This window comes from Marmota flaviventris, chromosome 10 (genome assembly GCF_047511675.1).
Source record: "Marmota flaviventris isolate mMarFla1 chromosome 10, mMarFla1.hap1, whole genome shotgun sequence".
Classification (NCBI taxonomy): domain Eukaryota; kingdom Metazoa; phylum Chordata; class Mammalia; order Rodentia; family Sciuridae; genus Marmota; species Marmota flaviventris.
Genome location: NC_092507.1, coordinates 57,329,933 through 57,347,502, shown reverse-complemented (window position 1 = coordinate 57,347,502; position 17,570 = coordinate 57,329,933). Strand labels below are relative to the sequence as shown.

At 35.0% G+C, this 17,570-nt stretch overlaps 1 protein-coding gene across 2 annotated transcripts in view; it reads right to left on the bottom strand.

Annotated features, from left to right (window-relative positions):
* Lrrc7 (leucine rich repeat containing 7) overlaps positions 1-15,137 on the bottom strand; it is a 429,867-nt gene extending 414,730 nt beyond the window's left edge. For both annotated transcript variants that reach the window (XM_027949501.3, XM_071618746.1), the window contains exon 1: positions 15,041-15,137. In XM_027949501.3, coding sequence (XP_027805302.2) covers positions 15,041-15,137 — 97 coding nt within the window. The remainder of the gene's footprint in view (positions 1-15,040) is intronic.
* Positions 15,138-17,570: the final 2,433 nt, after the last annotated feature.

Below are 17,570 nucleotides of genomic sequence, written 5' to 3'. Positions count from 1 at the left end.
AGTGCTGACAACTGAGGTCTCTTGCACCAGCTACTGGGGGCGTGGCTACCGGAGGGCAAGCAAAATTTCGCTGAGGGTTCTCAGCCCCAAGCTCCACAAACTTAGGGTCTGAGAGAATGGCAAACGGGGAGAGTGTGCCCAGCCATTCAAGAAAATAGGGCTCCTGGGAGCAGCAGACCTGGCATGTAGCCAGTATTGTGGTGAGCGTCACTGGTGAGCGGGGCCTGGCTTGAGGAAAAGTGGGGAAGTGACTAGACACAAGAGAAGGCGCTAGGCACTCAGGATTGGAGACCCGCCCAGTCTGGGAGGAGGAGCTGCTGCACAGTGATTGGTTCCTGCGTACTGAGAGGAGAAGCTTAGCCCGGTGGGCACAGCTTCACCTACTGGAAGAGAAGTTAATCAAACTCTAAGACTGCATTTATTAAATTTTTTGTTTTTTTTTCATTTTCATTTTTTTTAAATTTTTTATTATTTTTTTTTTAATTTTAATTTTTTTGATTATTTTTTTAAATTTTTTTATTTTCTATTTTTTTTCTTTTGTCTTTTCATTTCTTTTCAATTTCCTTATTCCCCCTTCCTTGAATTCTACCTGCTTACTCTCATTCTCTTTAGTGACTTCTTCCCTTGCCTTCTAATACCTTTCCTCCCAAGCATCAAATAAATTTATAGGAGTAAACAGTAACTCAGCAGTCAAACAGAACAAGAAGTAACAGGAGCAGCATGAAAATGCAAGGAAGAAAAGGAGTACAAACAATGCAGGAGAGCCTAAATATTCAGGAGAACCTAGAGGCATCAGAAAAATGGCCAAATAAAGAACTCAAGGAATACCTTAGACAGATGGAATGAAATCTTAAAGAGGATATGAGACAGCAAATACAAACAGTGAAAGAACACATTGAAAATGAATTACATAAACAGATAAAAGAAGCAAATAAGCATCTTTATCAGGAGATAGAGATTATAAAAAAAAATCAAACAATAATTCTAGAAATGCAGGAAACTATAAACCAAATTAAAAACTCAAATGAGAGTATCACTAACAGAGTGGAACAAGTAGAAGCCAGAACGTCAGATAATGAAGACAAAATATATCATCTTGAAAAGAGTCTAGCCAACTCAGAAAGGCTGGTAAAAAATCACGAGAAAAACATCCAAGAGATATGGGATAACATAAAAAAACCAGACTTAAGAGTCATCGGGATAGAGGAAGGTATAGAGGTTCAAACCAAGGGAATGAGCATCCTGCTGAATGAAATAATTATACAAAACTTTCCAGAAATAAAAAAGGAAATGGATATACAAATTGTCGATGCATACAGGACACCGAGCATACAAAATCACAGTAGACCAACGCCAAGACACATTGTTATAAAGATATCCAATATACAGAACAAAGAGAAAATATTAAAAGCTACAAGAGAAAGGAGGCAGATTACATTTAGGGGTAAACCAATAAGGTTAACAACGGATTTTTCATCACAGACGCTGAAAGCGAGAAGATCCTGGAACAACGTATTTCAAACATTGAAAGACAATGGATGCCAACCAAGAATTCTGTATCCAGCGAAATTAAGCTTCAGGTACGACAACGAAATAAAAATCTTTCATGATAAACAAAAGTTAAAAGAATTTGCAGCCAGAAAACCAGCACTGCAAAGCATCTTGAGCAAAACACTACACGAGGCAGAAATGAAAAACAATAACCAAAACCAACAGTAGGAAGTACCTCAGTAAAGACAGAGGGCGGGGGGAAAGCTAATCATGGAGAAACAAACTAAATTAAAAACAAAACAAAACAAAAAGATAAATAATCAAACATGGCTGGAAGTACAAACCATATATCAATAGTAACTCTAAACGTTAATGGCTTAAATTCTCCAATAAAGTGACATAGGCTGGTAACATGGATTAAAAAAACAAATCCAACAATATGCTGCCTCCAGGAGACAAATCTGATTGGAAAAGATATACACAGGCTGAAGGTGAAGGGTTGGGAAAAAATATACCATGCACACGGTCCTCGTAAGCAAGCAGGGGTGGCCATCTTCATATCAAATAAAATCCACTTCAAGAGAAAACTCAAATCACTAACATACGGGATGAAAAAGGCAATATCACAACAGACACTACAGAAATACAGAAGATAATTAGAAAGTATTTTGAAACCCTATATTCTAATAAAATAGAAGACAGTGAAGACATTGATAAATTTCTTAAGTCATATGAGCTGCCCAGATTGAGTCAGGAATACACACACAATTTAAACAGACCAATAACAAAGGAAGAAATTGAAGAAGCCATCAAAAGACTACCAACCAAGAAAAGCCCTGGACCAGATGGGTATACAGCGGAGTTTTACAAAACCTTCAAAGAAGAATTAATACCAATACTTTTGAAGCTATTTCAAGAAATAGAAAAAGAACGAGCTCTTCCAAATTCATTCTATGAGGCCAACATCACCCTGATCCCGAAACCAGACAAAGACACTTCAAAGAAAGAAAACTACAGACCAATATCTCTAATGAACATAGATGCAAAAATCCTCAATAAAATCTTGGCAAATCGAATACAAAAGCATATCAAAAAAATTGTGCACCATGATCAAGTAGGATTCATCCCTGGGATGCAAGGTTGGTTCAATATAGGGAAATCAATAAATATTATTCACCACATCAATAGACTTAAAGATAAGAACCATATGATCGTCTCGATAGATGCAGAAAAAGCATTCGACAAAGTACAGCATCCTTTTATGTTCAAAACACTAGAAAAACTGGGGATAACAGGAACTTACCTCAACATTGTAAAAGCTATATATGCTAAGCCTCAGGCTAGCATCATTCTAAATGGAGAAAAACTGAAGGCATTCCCGCTAAAATCTGGAACAAGACAGGGATGCCCTCTCTCACCACTTCTATTTAATTTAGTCCTTGAAATACTAGCCAGAGCAATTAGACAGACAAAAGAAATTAAAGGCATAAAAATAGGAAAAGAAGAACTTAAAATATCACTATTTGCGGGCGATATGATCCTATACTTAGAAGACCCAAAAGGGTCTACAAAGAAACTACTAGAACTAATAAATGAATTCAGCAAAGTGGCAGGATATAAAATCAACACGCATAAATCAAAGGCATTCCTGTATATCAGCAACAAAACTTCTGAAATGGAAATGAGGAAAACCACCCCATTCACAATATCCTCAAAAAAAAAAAATAAAATACTTGGGAATCAACCTAACAAAAGAGGTGAAAGATTTATACAATGAAAACTACAGAACCCTAAAGAGAGAGATAGAAGAAGATCTTAGAAGATGGAAAAATGTACCCTGTTCATGGATAGGCAGAACCAACATCATCAAAATGGCGATATTACCCAAAGTTCTCTACAGGTTCAACGCAATGCCAATCAAAATCCCAACGGCATTTCTGGTAGAAATAGATAAAGCTATCATGAAATTCATATGGAAAAACAAAAGACCCAGAATAGCAAAAACAATTCTAAGCAGGAAGTGTGAATCGGGAGGTATAGCGATACCCGATTTCAAACTGTACTACAGAGCAATAGTAACAAAAACAGCATGGTACTGGTACCAAAACAGGCAGGTGGACCAATGGTACAGAATAGAGGACACAGAGACCAATCCACAAAATTACAACTTTCTTATATTTGATAAAGGCGCAAAAAGCATGCAATGGAGAAAGGATAGCATCTTCAACAAATGGTGCTGGGAAAACTGGAAATCCATATGCAACAAAATGAAGCTGAACCCCTTTCTCTCGCCATGCACAAAAATTAATTCAAAATGGATCAAGGAGCTAGATATCAAATCAGAGACTCTGCACCTGATATAAGAAAAAGTTGGCTCCAATCTACACATTGTGGGGTACGGCTCCAAATTCCTTAATAGGACGCCCATAGCCCAAGAGTTAAATACAAGAATAAACAAATGGGACTTACTTAAACTAAAAAGTTTTTTCTCAGCAAGAGAAACAATAAGAGAGGTAAATAGGGAACCTACATCCTGGGAACAAATTTTTACTCCTCACACTTCAGATAGAGCCCTAATATCCAGAATATACAAAGAAATCAAAAAATTAAACAATAAGATAACAAACAACCCTATCAACAAATGGGCCAAGGACCTGAACAGACACTTCTCAGAGGAGGACATACAATCAATCAATAAGTACATGAAAAAATGCTCACCATCTCTAGCAGTCAGAGAAATGCAAATCAAAACCACCCTAAGATACCATCTCACTCCAGTTAGATTGGCAGCCATTATGAAGTCAAACAACAACAAATGCTGGCGAGGATGTGGGGAAAAGGGTACACTTGTACTTTGCTGGTGGAACTGCAAATTGGTGCGGCCAATATGGAAAGCAGTATGGAGATTCCTAGGAAACTGGGAATGGAACCACCATTTGACCCAGCTATCGCCCTTCTTGGTCTATTCCCTGAGGACCTTAAAAGAGCTCACTATAGGGATACTGCCACATCAATGATCATAGCAGAACAATTCACAATAGCTAGACTTTGGAATCAACCTAGATGCCATTCAACAGATGAATGGATTAAAAAACTGTGGCATTTATACACAATGGAGTATTACGCAGCACTAAAAAATGACAAAATCATGGACTTTGCAGGGAAATGGATGGCATTAGAGCAGATATTGCTAAGTGAAGCTAGCCAATCCTTAAAAAACAAATGTCAAATGTCTTCTTTGATATAAAGAGAGCAACTAAGATCAGAACAGGGAAGAAGAGCATGATGAAAAGATGAACATTAAACAGAGACGAGTGGGGGGAGAGAAAGGGAGAGAGAAGGAAACTATGGAAATGGAAGGAGACCCTCATTGCTACACAAAATTACATATAAGAGTTTGTGAGGGGAAAGGGGAAAAAAACAAGGAGAGAATTAAACAACAGTAGATGGGGTAGAGAGGGAAGATGATAGGGAAGGGGAGGGGGGATAGTAGGGGATAGGAAAGGTAGCAGAATACAACAGTCATTAATATAGTATTATGTAAAAATGTGTATGTGTAACCGATGTGATTCTGCAACTTGTATTTGGGATAAAAAATGGGAGTTCATAACCCACTTGAATCAAATGTATGGAAGATGATATGTCATGAGCTTTGTAATGTTTTGAACAACCAATAAAAAAAAAGAAATAAATAAATAAAATCGACTTCAAGACTAAGTTAATCAAAAGGGATAAGGAAGGACATTATATACTGTTAAAAGGAACCATTCACCAACAAGACATAACAATTATCAATATTTATGCACCAAATAAGGGTGCTGCAACGTTCATAAAACAAACTCTCCTAAATTTCAAGAATCAAATAGACCACAACACAATAATTATGGGTGACTTCAACACACCTCTCTCACCATTGGACAGATCCTCCAAACAAAAGTTGAATAATGAAACTATAGAACTCAATATCACAATCAATAACCTAGACTTAACTGACATATATAGAATATACCAACCATCATCAAGTGGATATACTTTTTTCTCAGTAGCACATGGATCCTTCTCAAATATAGACCATATATTAGGCCATAGGGCAACCCTCAGTAAATATAAAGGGGTGGAGATAATCCCATGCATTTTATCTGATCATAATGGAATGAAACTGGAAATCAATGATAAAAGAAAGAAGAAAAAACCCTACATCACATGGAAAATGAACAATATGTTACTGAATGATCAATGGGTTACAGAAGACATAAAGGAGGAAATCAAAAAATTCTTAGAGATAAATGAAAATACAGACACAACATATCGGAATCTATGGGACACAATGAAAGCAGTTTTAAGAGGGAAATTCATCACCTGGAGGTCATTCCTCAAAAAAAGAAAAAACCAACAAATAAATGAGCTCACACTTCATCTCAAAGCCCTAGAAAAGGAAGAGCAAAACAACAGCAAATGTAGCAGAAGGCAAGAAATATTTAAAATCAGAGTGGAAATCAACAAAATTGAAACAAAAGAAACTATTGAAAAAATTGACAAAACTAAAAGTTGGTTCTTCGAAAAAATAAATAAGATTGACAGACCCTTAGCCATGCTAACGAAGAGAAGAAGAGAGAGAACTCAAATTACTAACATACGGGATGAAAAAGGCAATATCACAAAAGATGCTACAGAAATTCAGAAGACAATTAGAAATTATTTTGAAAACCTATATTCCAATAAAATAGAAGATAGTGAAGACATCGATAAATTTCTTAAGTCATATGATTTGCCCAGACTGAGTCAGGAGGATACACACAATTTGAACAGATCAATATCAATGGATGAAATAGAAGAAGCCATCAAAAGACTACCAACCAAGAAAAGCCCAGGACCGGATGGGTATACAGCGGAGTTTTACAAAACCTTTAAAGAAGAATTAATACCAATACTTTTCAAGTTATTTCAGGAAATAGAAAAAGAACGAGCTCTTCCAAATTCATTCTATGAGGCCAACATCACCCTGATTCCTAAACCAGACAAAGACACTTCAAAGAAAGAAAACTACAGACCAATATCTCTAATGAACCTAGATGCAAAAATCCTCAATAAAATTCTGGCAAATCGGATACAAAAACACATCAAAAAAATTGTGCACCATGATCAAGTAGGATTCATCCCTGGGATGCAAGGATGGTTCAATATACGGAAATCAATAAATGTTATTCACCACATCAATAGACTCAAATATAAGAACCATATGATCATCTCAATAGATGCAGAAAAAGCATTCGACAAAGTACAGCATCCCTTTATGTTCAAAACATTAGAAAAACTAGGGATAACAGGAACTAACCTCAACATTTAAAAGCTATCTATGCTAAGCCTCAGGCTAGCATCATTCTGAATGGAGAAAAATTGAAGGCATTCCCTCTAAAATCTGGAACAAGACAGGGATGCCCTCTATCACCACTTCTATTCCATATAGTTCTCGAAACACTGGCCAGAGAAATTAGACAGACGAAAGAAATTAAAGTCATAAAAATAGGAAAAGAAGAACTTAAATTATCACTATTTGCAGATGACATGATTCTATACCTAGAAGACCCAAAAGGGTCTACAAAGAAACTGCTAGAACTAATAAATGAATTCAGCAAAGTGGCAGGATATAAAATCAACACGCATAAATCAAAGGCATTTCTGTATATCAGCGACAAAACTTCTGAAACGGAAATGAGGAAAAACACCCCATTCACAATATCCTCAAAAAAAAATAAAATATTGGGGAATCAACCTAACAAAAGAGGTGAAAGACTTATACAATGAAAACTACAGAACCCTAAAGAAAGAAATAGAAAAAGATGTTAGAAGATGGAAAAATATACCCTGCTCATGGATAGGCAGAACTAACATCATCAAAATGGCGATATTACCAAAAGTTCTCTATAGGTTTAATGCAATGCCAATCAAAATCCCAATGGCATTTCTTGTAGAAATAGATAAAGCAATCATGAAATTCATAAGGAAAAATAAAAGACCCAGAATAGCAAAAGCTACTCTAAGCAGGAAGTGTGAATCAGGCAGCATAGAAATACCAGATTTCAAACTATACTACAGAGCAATAGTAACAAAACAGCATGGTACTGGTACCAAAACAGGCGGGTGGACCAATGGTACAGAATAGAGGACACAGAGACTAATCCACAAAGTTACAACTATCTTATATTTGATAAAGGAGCTAAAAGCATGCAATGGAAGAAGGATAGCATCTTCAACAAATGGTGCTGGGAAAACTGGAAATCCATATGCAACAAAATGAAACTGAATCCCCTTCTCTCGCCATGCACAAAAGTTAACTCAAAATGGATCAAGGAGCTTGATATCAAATCAGAGACTCTGCGTCTGATAGAAGAAAAAGTTGGCTCCGATCTACATATTGTGGGGTAGGGCTCCAAATTCCTTAATAGGACACCCATAGCACAAGAGTTAATAACAAGAATCAACAAATGGGACTTACTTAAACTAAAAAGTTTTTTCTCAGCAAGAGAAACAATAAGAGAGATAAATAGGGAGCCTACATCATGGGAACAAATTTTTTCTCCTCACACTTCAGATAGAGCCCTAATATCCAGAGTATACAAAGAACTCAAAAAATTAAACAATAAGATAACAAATAACCCAATCAACAAATGGGCCAAGGACCTGAACAGACACTTCTCAGAGGAGGACATACAATCAATCAACAAGTACATGAAAAAACGCTCACCATCTCTAGCAGTCAGAGAAATGCAAATCAAAACCACCCTAAGATACCATCTCACTCCAGTAAGATTGGCAGCCATTATGAAGTCAAACAACAACAAATGCTGGCGAGGATGTGGGGAAAAGGGTACTCTTGTACATTGCTGGTGGGACTGCAAATTGGTGAGGCCAATTTGGAAAGCAGTATGGAGATTCCTGGGAAAGCTGGGAATGGAACCACCATTTGACCCAGCTATTGCCCTTCTCGGACTATTCCCTGAAGACCTTAAAAGAGCGTACTACAGAGATATTGCCACATCGATGTTCATAGCAGCACAATTCACAATATCTAGACTGTGGAACCAACCCAGATGCCCTTCAATAGATGAATGGATAAAAAAATGTGGCATTTATACACAATGGAGTATTACTCTGCACTAAAAAATGACAAAATCATGGAATTTGCAGGGAAATTGATGGCATTAGAGCAGATTATGCTAAGTGAAGCTAGCCAATCCCTAAAAAACAAATGCCAAATGTCTTCTTTGATATAATGAGAGCAACTAAAAACAGAGCAGGGAGGAAGAGCAGGAGGAAAAGATTAACATTAAACAGAGACATGAGGTGGGAGGGAAAGGGAGAGAAAAGGGAATTTGCATGGAAATGGAAGGAGACCCTCATTGTTATACAAAATTACATATAAGAGGTTGTGAGGGGAATGGGAAAAAAAACAAGGAGAGAAATGAATTACAGTAGATGGGGTAGAGAGAGAAGATGGGAGGGGAGGGAGGGGGGATAGTAGAGGATAGGAAAGGTAGCAGAATACAACAGACACTAGTATAGCAATATGTAAAAACATGGATGTGTAACCGATGTGATTCTGCAATCTGTATTTGGGGTAAAAATGGGAGTTCATAACCCACTTGTGTCTAATGTATGAAATATGATATGTCAAGAGCTTTGTAATGTTTTGAACAACCAATAAAAAAATAAAAAATAAATAAATTTCTTAACTAATTAACTGCTACATTAAGGTGAATATGACAGTGCTTTTACTTCCTGAAGAGCTGGCAGTGTGACTTTAAAATGTTTGGTTGTACCTGGGTATGGATCTCATTGATCTGATTTAGTATGGTACATAATCAGACATTTTTAGATGCAGGCAGATGTTTTAATAACTTAGAAAGTACATTTAAGGAAGTCTTTAGTAATATTTTTCTTTGAATTCTTTTAACTTTTTCTTAGGAAAACCTAAAATTCTTAGGTTGGATTTCCATCTCTATTTTTCCATACATGTCATTCCTTTCATTATTGTTGTTCATCTTTCCTCTGTATTCATGAAATAGTTCCAATATTTCCTTTTCAAATTCCTGATATTATCGCAATGTGAATTCTTATTTTTTGACTCCCATGAAAATTTTAATTCTGCTTTTCATGTTTCACTAAACATGAAAATTTAATTAAATTAAAATATAATTTCTTTCCTCATTTACATTCGTTTTATTTTTTCCTTTTCCTTTAAAAAAGTTTCTGTTTTCCCCATATTGTTTATTTTGAAGCTACTTCACAGAATACTTATCTTTTTGTGATCATTGAAATTTTTCAGTTCTCTAGAGAATTTGAATTTTTTACATTTATTTTTTCCAAAGGCATCCTCTTCTTTTCCAGGATAATTTTCTGTTGTTGTTCTCTAAGTCTACACCATTTGAAAAATTTCTATTCTATCACTGATTATGTTCAAGGACTAAAATAATCTGGCCAGTGGGATTAGAGAAGAAGAATGAAAAAAGTGTGAGATGAAGCTGAATCAGGGCCAGTAGATGCAGGACTCTTCGAGGTCTTATGAATTGCAGAAAAGCTTTTGTCTTGTTGAGTGACAAATGGAAAGCCATGGGGGCCATTTTAAGATGAAAATCTACCATAACTGTATTTAGGAATGTTTCTTATGAGAATACTTGGTAGAACCTTAGAATCTTTGCAGAGTTCATTTGTGAAAGGATTTAAAGTGGACTGAGAAGGTAAAACTGAGAGGCCTTGAAATTAGAGTGAAGAGGAAAAATGAGAAGATGAGGATGAAAGATGATTCCTAGATTTATGTACTTTAAACCTAGGTGATTAGCACCTAAACCTAGCACCTGACATTTATACAAAAAATACTGGAAGAACTTAGGGTTTTAGGGATGATATTATGGATTTGTTTTAGGATTTGTTCAATTAGAGTCACTCTGGAATGTCCAAGAGGATGTGTTAAGTACACATCTGGCTGAATAGAGAGAGGTCTAGGATGGAGAGATCAATCTGTGAGTCCTCTAATTACAGGAAGAACTGACATGTGTTATGAGATTGTCGTGGAGGCAGTATATTTGGAAAGAAGAAAACTTCAGCTTGCCTTTAGAAATTCTAATATGTAATAATTGAAAAGAATAGGTTGAGTATGGAAAAGAGTCACCAGAGAGATCAGAGGAAATCTAGGAGAGCACTGTGTTATGGTAGACAAGGCCTTAGAGCTCTATCTCAGTTTATTCACGGTGCTATGACAAAACACTATGAACCAAGTAGCTTACAGACAATGAAAATTTATTTTTCACAGTTCTAAAAGCTGGAAAGTCCAAGATCAAGGTTGTGTCTGATTTGGTGTCTTGGTAAAGGCCAATTCATGGTTCATAGGTGGTGACCTGTAGGTGTTTATGCAAATGGTGGAACGTAGGAGGAAGCTCTCTGGGGCTGCTTTTGTAAGGATGCCAATTTTACTCATGAAGGGGCTGCCCTAATTATCTACTTATGTCTCCAAGTCCCACTCCTAATAAATATCATCACTTTGGTAATTAGGCCTCAACATATGTATTTTGGAGGGGTAGAAACATTCACACCATGTCAGTTTTAAGGAGGAACATATCAAAAGTATAATTCCTGCTTGAGGAATTCAGAAAATGGTAAGCAGAATGCCAAGATGGCCTCATGATCATAATTCCACCCTGGTTTAGCCATGTAGAATCCCTGCTCCTTGTATGTAGACAGGAACTGTGACTTTTTACTAGCCAATAGAAATGGCGATATGGTAAAGGCAATGGTGTAACTGTGGTCCCAAATCAGTTGATTTTTAATTCATCAGAATTGAGGTTATCTTGAGTGTTTCTGGATGAATCAGGTAAAAGCACTTAAAAGAAGGTCAAGACTTTCTTCCCAAGAACAGAGAGAGAGAGAGAGAGAGAGAGAGAAGGAAGGAAGAAAGGAGGGGGGAGGGGAAAAGAGAGAAAGCAGCCATATTTAAAATGTCCATCAACAAGGAACTATGGAAGGTCTCTAGAAGTTACAGCAACCTTACAGCATAAGGAGGGGAGAGTTAGTCATCCAACTACCAAGAAACACATTCTGCTAACAGCTTGAGTACAATTAGAAATGGATTCTTTCCCAACTGAGCTTCTGATGAGACTCCAACCTAGTAAGATCCTGAAGCAGAGATCTGTGCTTGGACTCCTAACCCACAGAAACTGTGGGATCATAAATGTTGTTGTTGTTTTTTTTAATCCACTAAAGCTTAATGTAATTTGTTACATAATAATAGAAAACCATTACAGCAACATAAAGAGATTATTGGTGATCTGAATGAAAGCTGTTTCAGTAGTATGACAGAATAGGAGCCAGATTGGACCTTTTTGATGGAATGAGTGGGAACTAAGTAAATGGAGCGTGTATAGACAGCTCTTTTGGGAGATTTGCCTGGGAATAGAACAATAATGTATGACTTTAGCTGAATAAGGTTGAGGGAAAATTTTTTTATTTTGTTTTTAATAGGAAATAACTCAAGCATGCTTAAAATTCAGGGTTGTTTTTCTTTTCACAAGAATTGATCTATTTTTACTGGAAGTTTACTTGGCTATGCCAGATACACCATAACTGGATGAAATTAACATTAAATAAACATCTAAGAGCTATATTTGCTGTTGATATAGCTAATCTTAAGAAATAAAATATTTATTTTAAGATTAAAAATATTGTGAAAGGGTACAAAATAAAAAGAAAACAGGATGAACTATGCTCTTTAGAAAAACCTTCCTGCGTGAAACATCTCTAAATGAGAAAGGGCTCCCTTCAATCTCGGGAATCCTATAAACTGATCACAGTTCCACAAACTCTTTACATTCTTAGCAAAAGGAAGTCACTGCCATTTGACTCTATGATTGACTCTATGATTTTCCAAGGCAGTGGTTTTTCTTGGGAGTTAAACTAAAAGCCTTGTGCAAAATCCTACATTGAATCTGTAGAATCACAGGGAAATAACTCCATCGTGTGTTAGATAAATTACCACCAAATATTGATTACAATCTAACACAGCTGCAAGAAAGCTGGATTTATGGCATTTGTTTACAACCTGTACCTTGTCATACTTTTTAAAAAATAAATAGGGTGATAATTTTTTGTGGATTTATATTTCTCTATCAAAATCATGCCCTATGATCCTTAATGGAAAGATTAGTTTGATGAAAGATAATAATAACAAGCAAAGAGAGACAGAGAAGGAAAAAAAATAAAACTTGTTATGTCCCAGGTTCTGTATCCAGTACTTAACACAACTATCTCAAAACAAACCTATAAGGTAGAATTTATTAATTCTCAAAACAATTCTATAAGGTAGTCTCCATCATTATGCTCATTTTTTTAGATGAGTGAACTGATTTAAAAGTCTTAGATTTTAAAACATAATATTCAGGGTCCAGAGATGGTTATATTAAGTGTCACACTAGTGAATAAATACTTTTGTGTGTCTGCAAAGGTAATAGTCTCAACTACCATGATTTGCTACTTCTATTACAAAAAAGATGGTGGCTTTTTCCTTCAGGAATTAATATGCTCTATGAAAGGACAAGAAATACTACTCATAATACTAACAACACTATCAAGGGATGATGATATCTCTGAAGAGAATAAAATTGTACAGATTTTTCATTTCCATTGAAAATTTATAACACAAGCAACAGACTACTTACCTTTTTCATTACATAGTAGGTAACTTCATGTATGTTCCTTACATTAGAATCACTTTGCTTAGGCTAGTAGTTTTTAAATTTGAGTTTGCATCATGATCTGCCATAGGACTTCTTCCACAGATTACTAAGCCCTGCTCTTAAGAGTTTTTCATTCAGTAGTTATGGGTTGCAACCCTAGAATATGCATTTCTATTGAGTCCCCAGATGATGCAACTGCTGCTATTCTGGATACCACAATTCAAAAACTATTTTTAAAACCAAGGTTCAACAATCTTTTATAAAGAACCAGATAATCATTTTTGATTGTGGACCAAATGGTCTGGGTTACAACTACTCAAGTTTTACTTTCTAGTGTGAAAATATTCTATATATGCCTAAGTAAGTAGATGATGGCAGTGTTTCAATAAAATTTTATTTACAGAAATAGATATCATGTTGGATTTCATGAAAACCCACAGTTGGCCAACTATTTGCCTCCATAACTTACTATAAGATCCCTGAAACATCACTATGTTCATTTTAAATAACAACACTATGAGAATCAACACAATGAGAATTTTTGAGATATCCACAAAAATTCCTTCTAAGTTTTTAAAATGAAATTTGTAGAACTATACCAGGGACTAAGAAGACACTCCAAAGTTTCCCTATGATTATGGCATTTGCTTATTGAATACCTCCAATAAAAAGAAGTAATACTTTTGTGCAAGAATTTTCATGTTACAAATGCCACAAACTCTAACCTCACTTTCATATTTTAATTTTAATTGGATATCATGTATAGTGTAAAAGATATAAATCTGCAAATTAAAAGAAGATCAATGCTACATTGAATTACATAGATTTCATCTCAATAAGGTTATTTATTGACTTTCTAATAAAACAAAACAAACAAAAAAATACATACTTGTGAAGTGTATGCTCAACTTTAATATATTCGGTCTTTGCCCAGAGTAGTGTACTTTAAACTAATTTAAAATCCCAGTGTAATCTTAAAAGTCTATTATACTGTATACTTCAGTGAACCTACTAAATCATCATTATCCTTAAGAAATGCAAGTTCCTGTATTAAGGCAAAGTGCAGATAATTTTTTTGTCATAAAAAGAATGTGGTTAAGTTCCCTGAAAATAATTATACACAGATATCATGAGGAAAGTCAGTGTTGCAAATCTTTTACAAACTTAAAATGTGAATATTATGTTTAAAATCTCTAACAATCTACTATACAGACTATACATATTTAAGTAAAATCTTTACAATTACATATTCTAATATTTAATAAATTAAGGATGAACAAAAATGACTTTATAGTGTCTTTTAAAGATTTTTTCTTAAATTTGATTAAATCAAATGTTTCCATTTGACAGAGGGATTCATGTTTACCCTTGGATATTTATTCTTTAGTAATACAGTGGTTTTCAGAGTTTTCAGTTTTAAAAAACTGTGGTCAAATGGACACTGGAAAATGTTTATTTTAAGCACATTCTAAGAGTTTCCTTATTTCTAAGTTTCTAAAAACCATTAATATGCATGATATGTGTGTCTAAGAAAGATTTGGTAGATTGTTCAGCCTTTTCCACTTTCATCTGAACAGGGAATCCAAAGATCAATAGAGCATCTTAAAGTACAGAGACATATTCAGGAAAAAAAAAAAAAAAGAGCTCAATGCTTGTGTTCAGGTAGGACGTGGCCATTTGTTTTTAAAAATCAACTCCATTCAACAAATATTTACTGAATACCTCTCCTACTTGTCTAAACATTTAAAGGTAAACCTTTAATTTCACTGTTCTACTCACCAAGATCTATCTAGAACACAGTTAATCCTATTAAACATACTTACACTCCTCTTCAGGCCTCTTCCGAAGTGCTGCACGAACCTCTTTACAAGGACTTCTCTGATATTGTGGGGGATTTCTTCCCCTTATTAGATTCTCCATCCTGTAAGAGAAAATTCAAGGTGTATTTTAATGGCAAAATCTAGATAAATCCTGGCAATTTAAATGGTATAAACAGTCACAAATTCAAGTACTTACAGAAACCTGATAACACCACTAAGAGTATCTGACAAATAGTATGATGGTAGGAAATGAGAGGAACTAATGGAGAGTGCCTGAGTTTTCCAGGTATTTCAATTAAAAAAAAAATTAAAAACACCATGTGGACAAAACTCATGCATGTTCTCCAATTAGAGACTGTTATGGACAGAATGTTTGTGGATTTATTGAAGCCCCAACTCCCAGTGTGATGGTATTTGGAGGTGTGCCTTTCGAAAGGTAATCAGATTAGAGGAGGTCATGAGGGTGACTGCTCATGATGGGATTAGGTCCACATAAGATAAGAGAGAAAAACTAGGGCATAAGCTATCTCCACCACAGGAAGACACAGCAAGAAGGATGCCATCATCTGCCAGCCTAAATGAGAACTTTCAAAGAAATTATGACTACAAACTCTTTAATTATGACATTCCCAGCCTCAAAACTGCCAGTAAAAACAGGTCTATTATTTATGCCACAAAATCTATGAAAATTTGTTATAGCAGCCCAACCCAACCTAAGATAACCTATTAACAAACAAGTAAATAGTTGAAGTAAACATATTTATAAGTTATCCTTTAGAAAGAACATATATTTCACTGACTTTTCAAATACCAATTTTCAAGAGAAGAATTGTTGCTTTCTTTTCATGCTAATAAATGAAACTGAAGATATTTCTAATTATAATAATTGTGACTTCTTAAAGATGAAAAATGGATAAACTGTACTTCTCAGTTCTTAGCATGGTGCTTAGGATCAAAAAGGACAAATTTATCGAATGCAACTGTGGTGAGCATCTTTAAGAGCACACACTTTGTGGTTAGCACTTTCTGTTTTCAATAAAGTTTATAGTTTTGCACCTTTAATGTGCCCTCTATTAATTTCTAAAACATAAAATACCTCTATACTCAGGATTTGAACATTCATAAAAAATTCTCAAGGTATTTATTTACATTGTGAAAATATAAGTATGGCTTCTTAATATCTATGTAATTATTCTAAATCAGGGATAACATGTGTTTTTGATAACTATCCTGTTTCAAAGAATGTATGCCATTGCAAACAGTATGGTTATTATGCATATTATGATAGAGGGTCTCCTAGGGCTACTTGTACAGAAGACTTTGCTTCTGATATTCAGAGTGGAAATTAGGAAATGATGATAATATAAAAGCGATATTTAAAATAGTGTGAAATATGAAATAGCCTTTTGTACTAGAATCATAGCATAACACTATATTTTGGGGAAGCTATAATTGGCACTAAAAAACAATCTTCCAAATAAAAGAAATGAAATCAATCCACTCATATGTAGATGCTGCTGTGTTTGTGCATGCTAATATGCCTATGACTGTGTAAAGTATAAGAAACTGTAATATATAATACCTTGAATATTAGTTTCCCTTGAAGCTCATTTCAAGTGAGAAAAAGAGTTATTTCTCTTGAGATTAGGATAATACAATGATAGGAAACCAAGTGAGAACTTAAAGACACAAATTCCTTATGTATGTATGTATGTACATATGTACACATATATGTATATATGTGTGTATGTAAGTATGGATATATCTACTTATCTCCTCTGCAGTTTCATCATGAAGATTAGTTATGCCAATTAAATTATCTCAAATTTTCTAGTTTGTGACTCTTGAATTAATTCAGTGAACAATTCTGATTATATGTTTCAGCAAGTGCATGAATTTCCATGATGATCTAATAACAATTTAAGCGAACTTGTAATTATTCACTAGTATTTCCAACCTCAAGATTGTAAAATATATCATACGTAACCTGCACATGCAAATGTCTACATAAAATTGTGGTGTAATTTTAAATATGAATTTATTTGCCATGATTATACTCTGATAGGGAGAGACAACTTATCCATTTGGAAATATATGTACACCATTCTCTTGATAAGGCTATTATTTTTTATTTTATATCTCTGACTATCGAATATGTGAAAACAAAACTGATTTTATTTCCATGTAGCTATGATTGAGATTAGAAAGTATTCCCAAAGACTGGGAGATTTTCACCTACATGGTTCCTGTTAACATCCAAAATCCCCAACTCAGACTCCCAGGGATCAGTGCCCAGAGGAGGCCTGCTGGGAACACCCACGAGTGGATATCCTGGAGATTATGCCAGGTTAGCAATGTAGCATGGAGGAAATGTAAAGAGCTTAGCTCTGGAATCCCCAGGCTCAACTCCTATTCTGCCTCTTAAAGGATGATTTTAAGAAAACTTACATACTTTGTGCTTTCATTTTCTCATCAGTAAATTGAGGATAACTTTATCAGCCTTGTAGGTGTGAGGAGTAGATGTATTTGCACA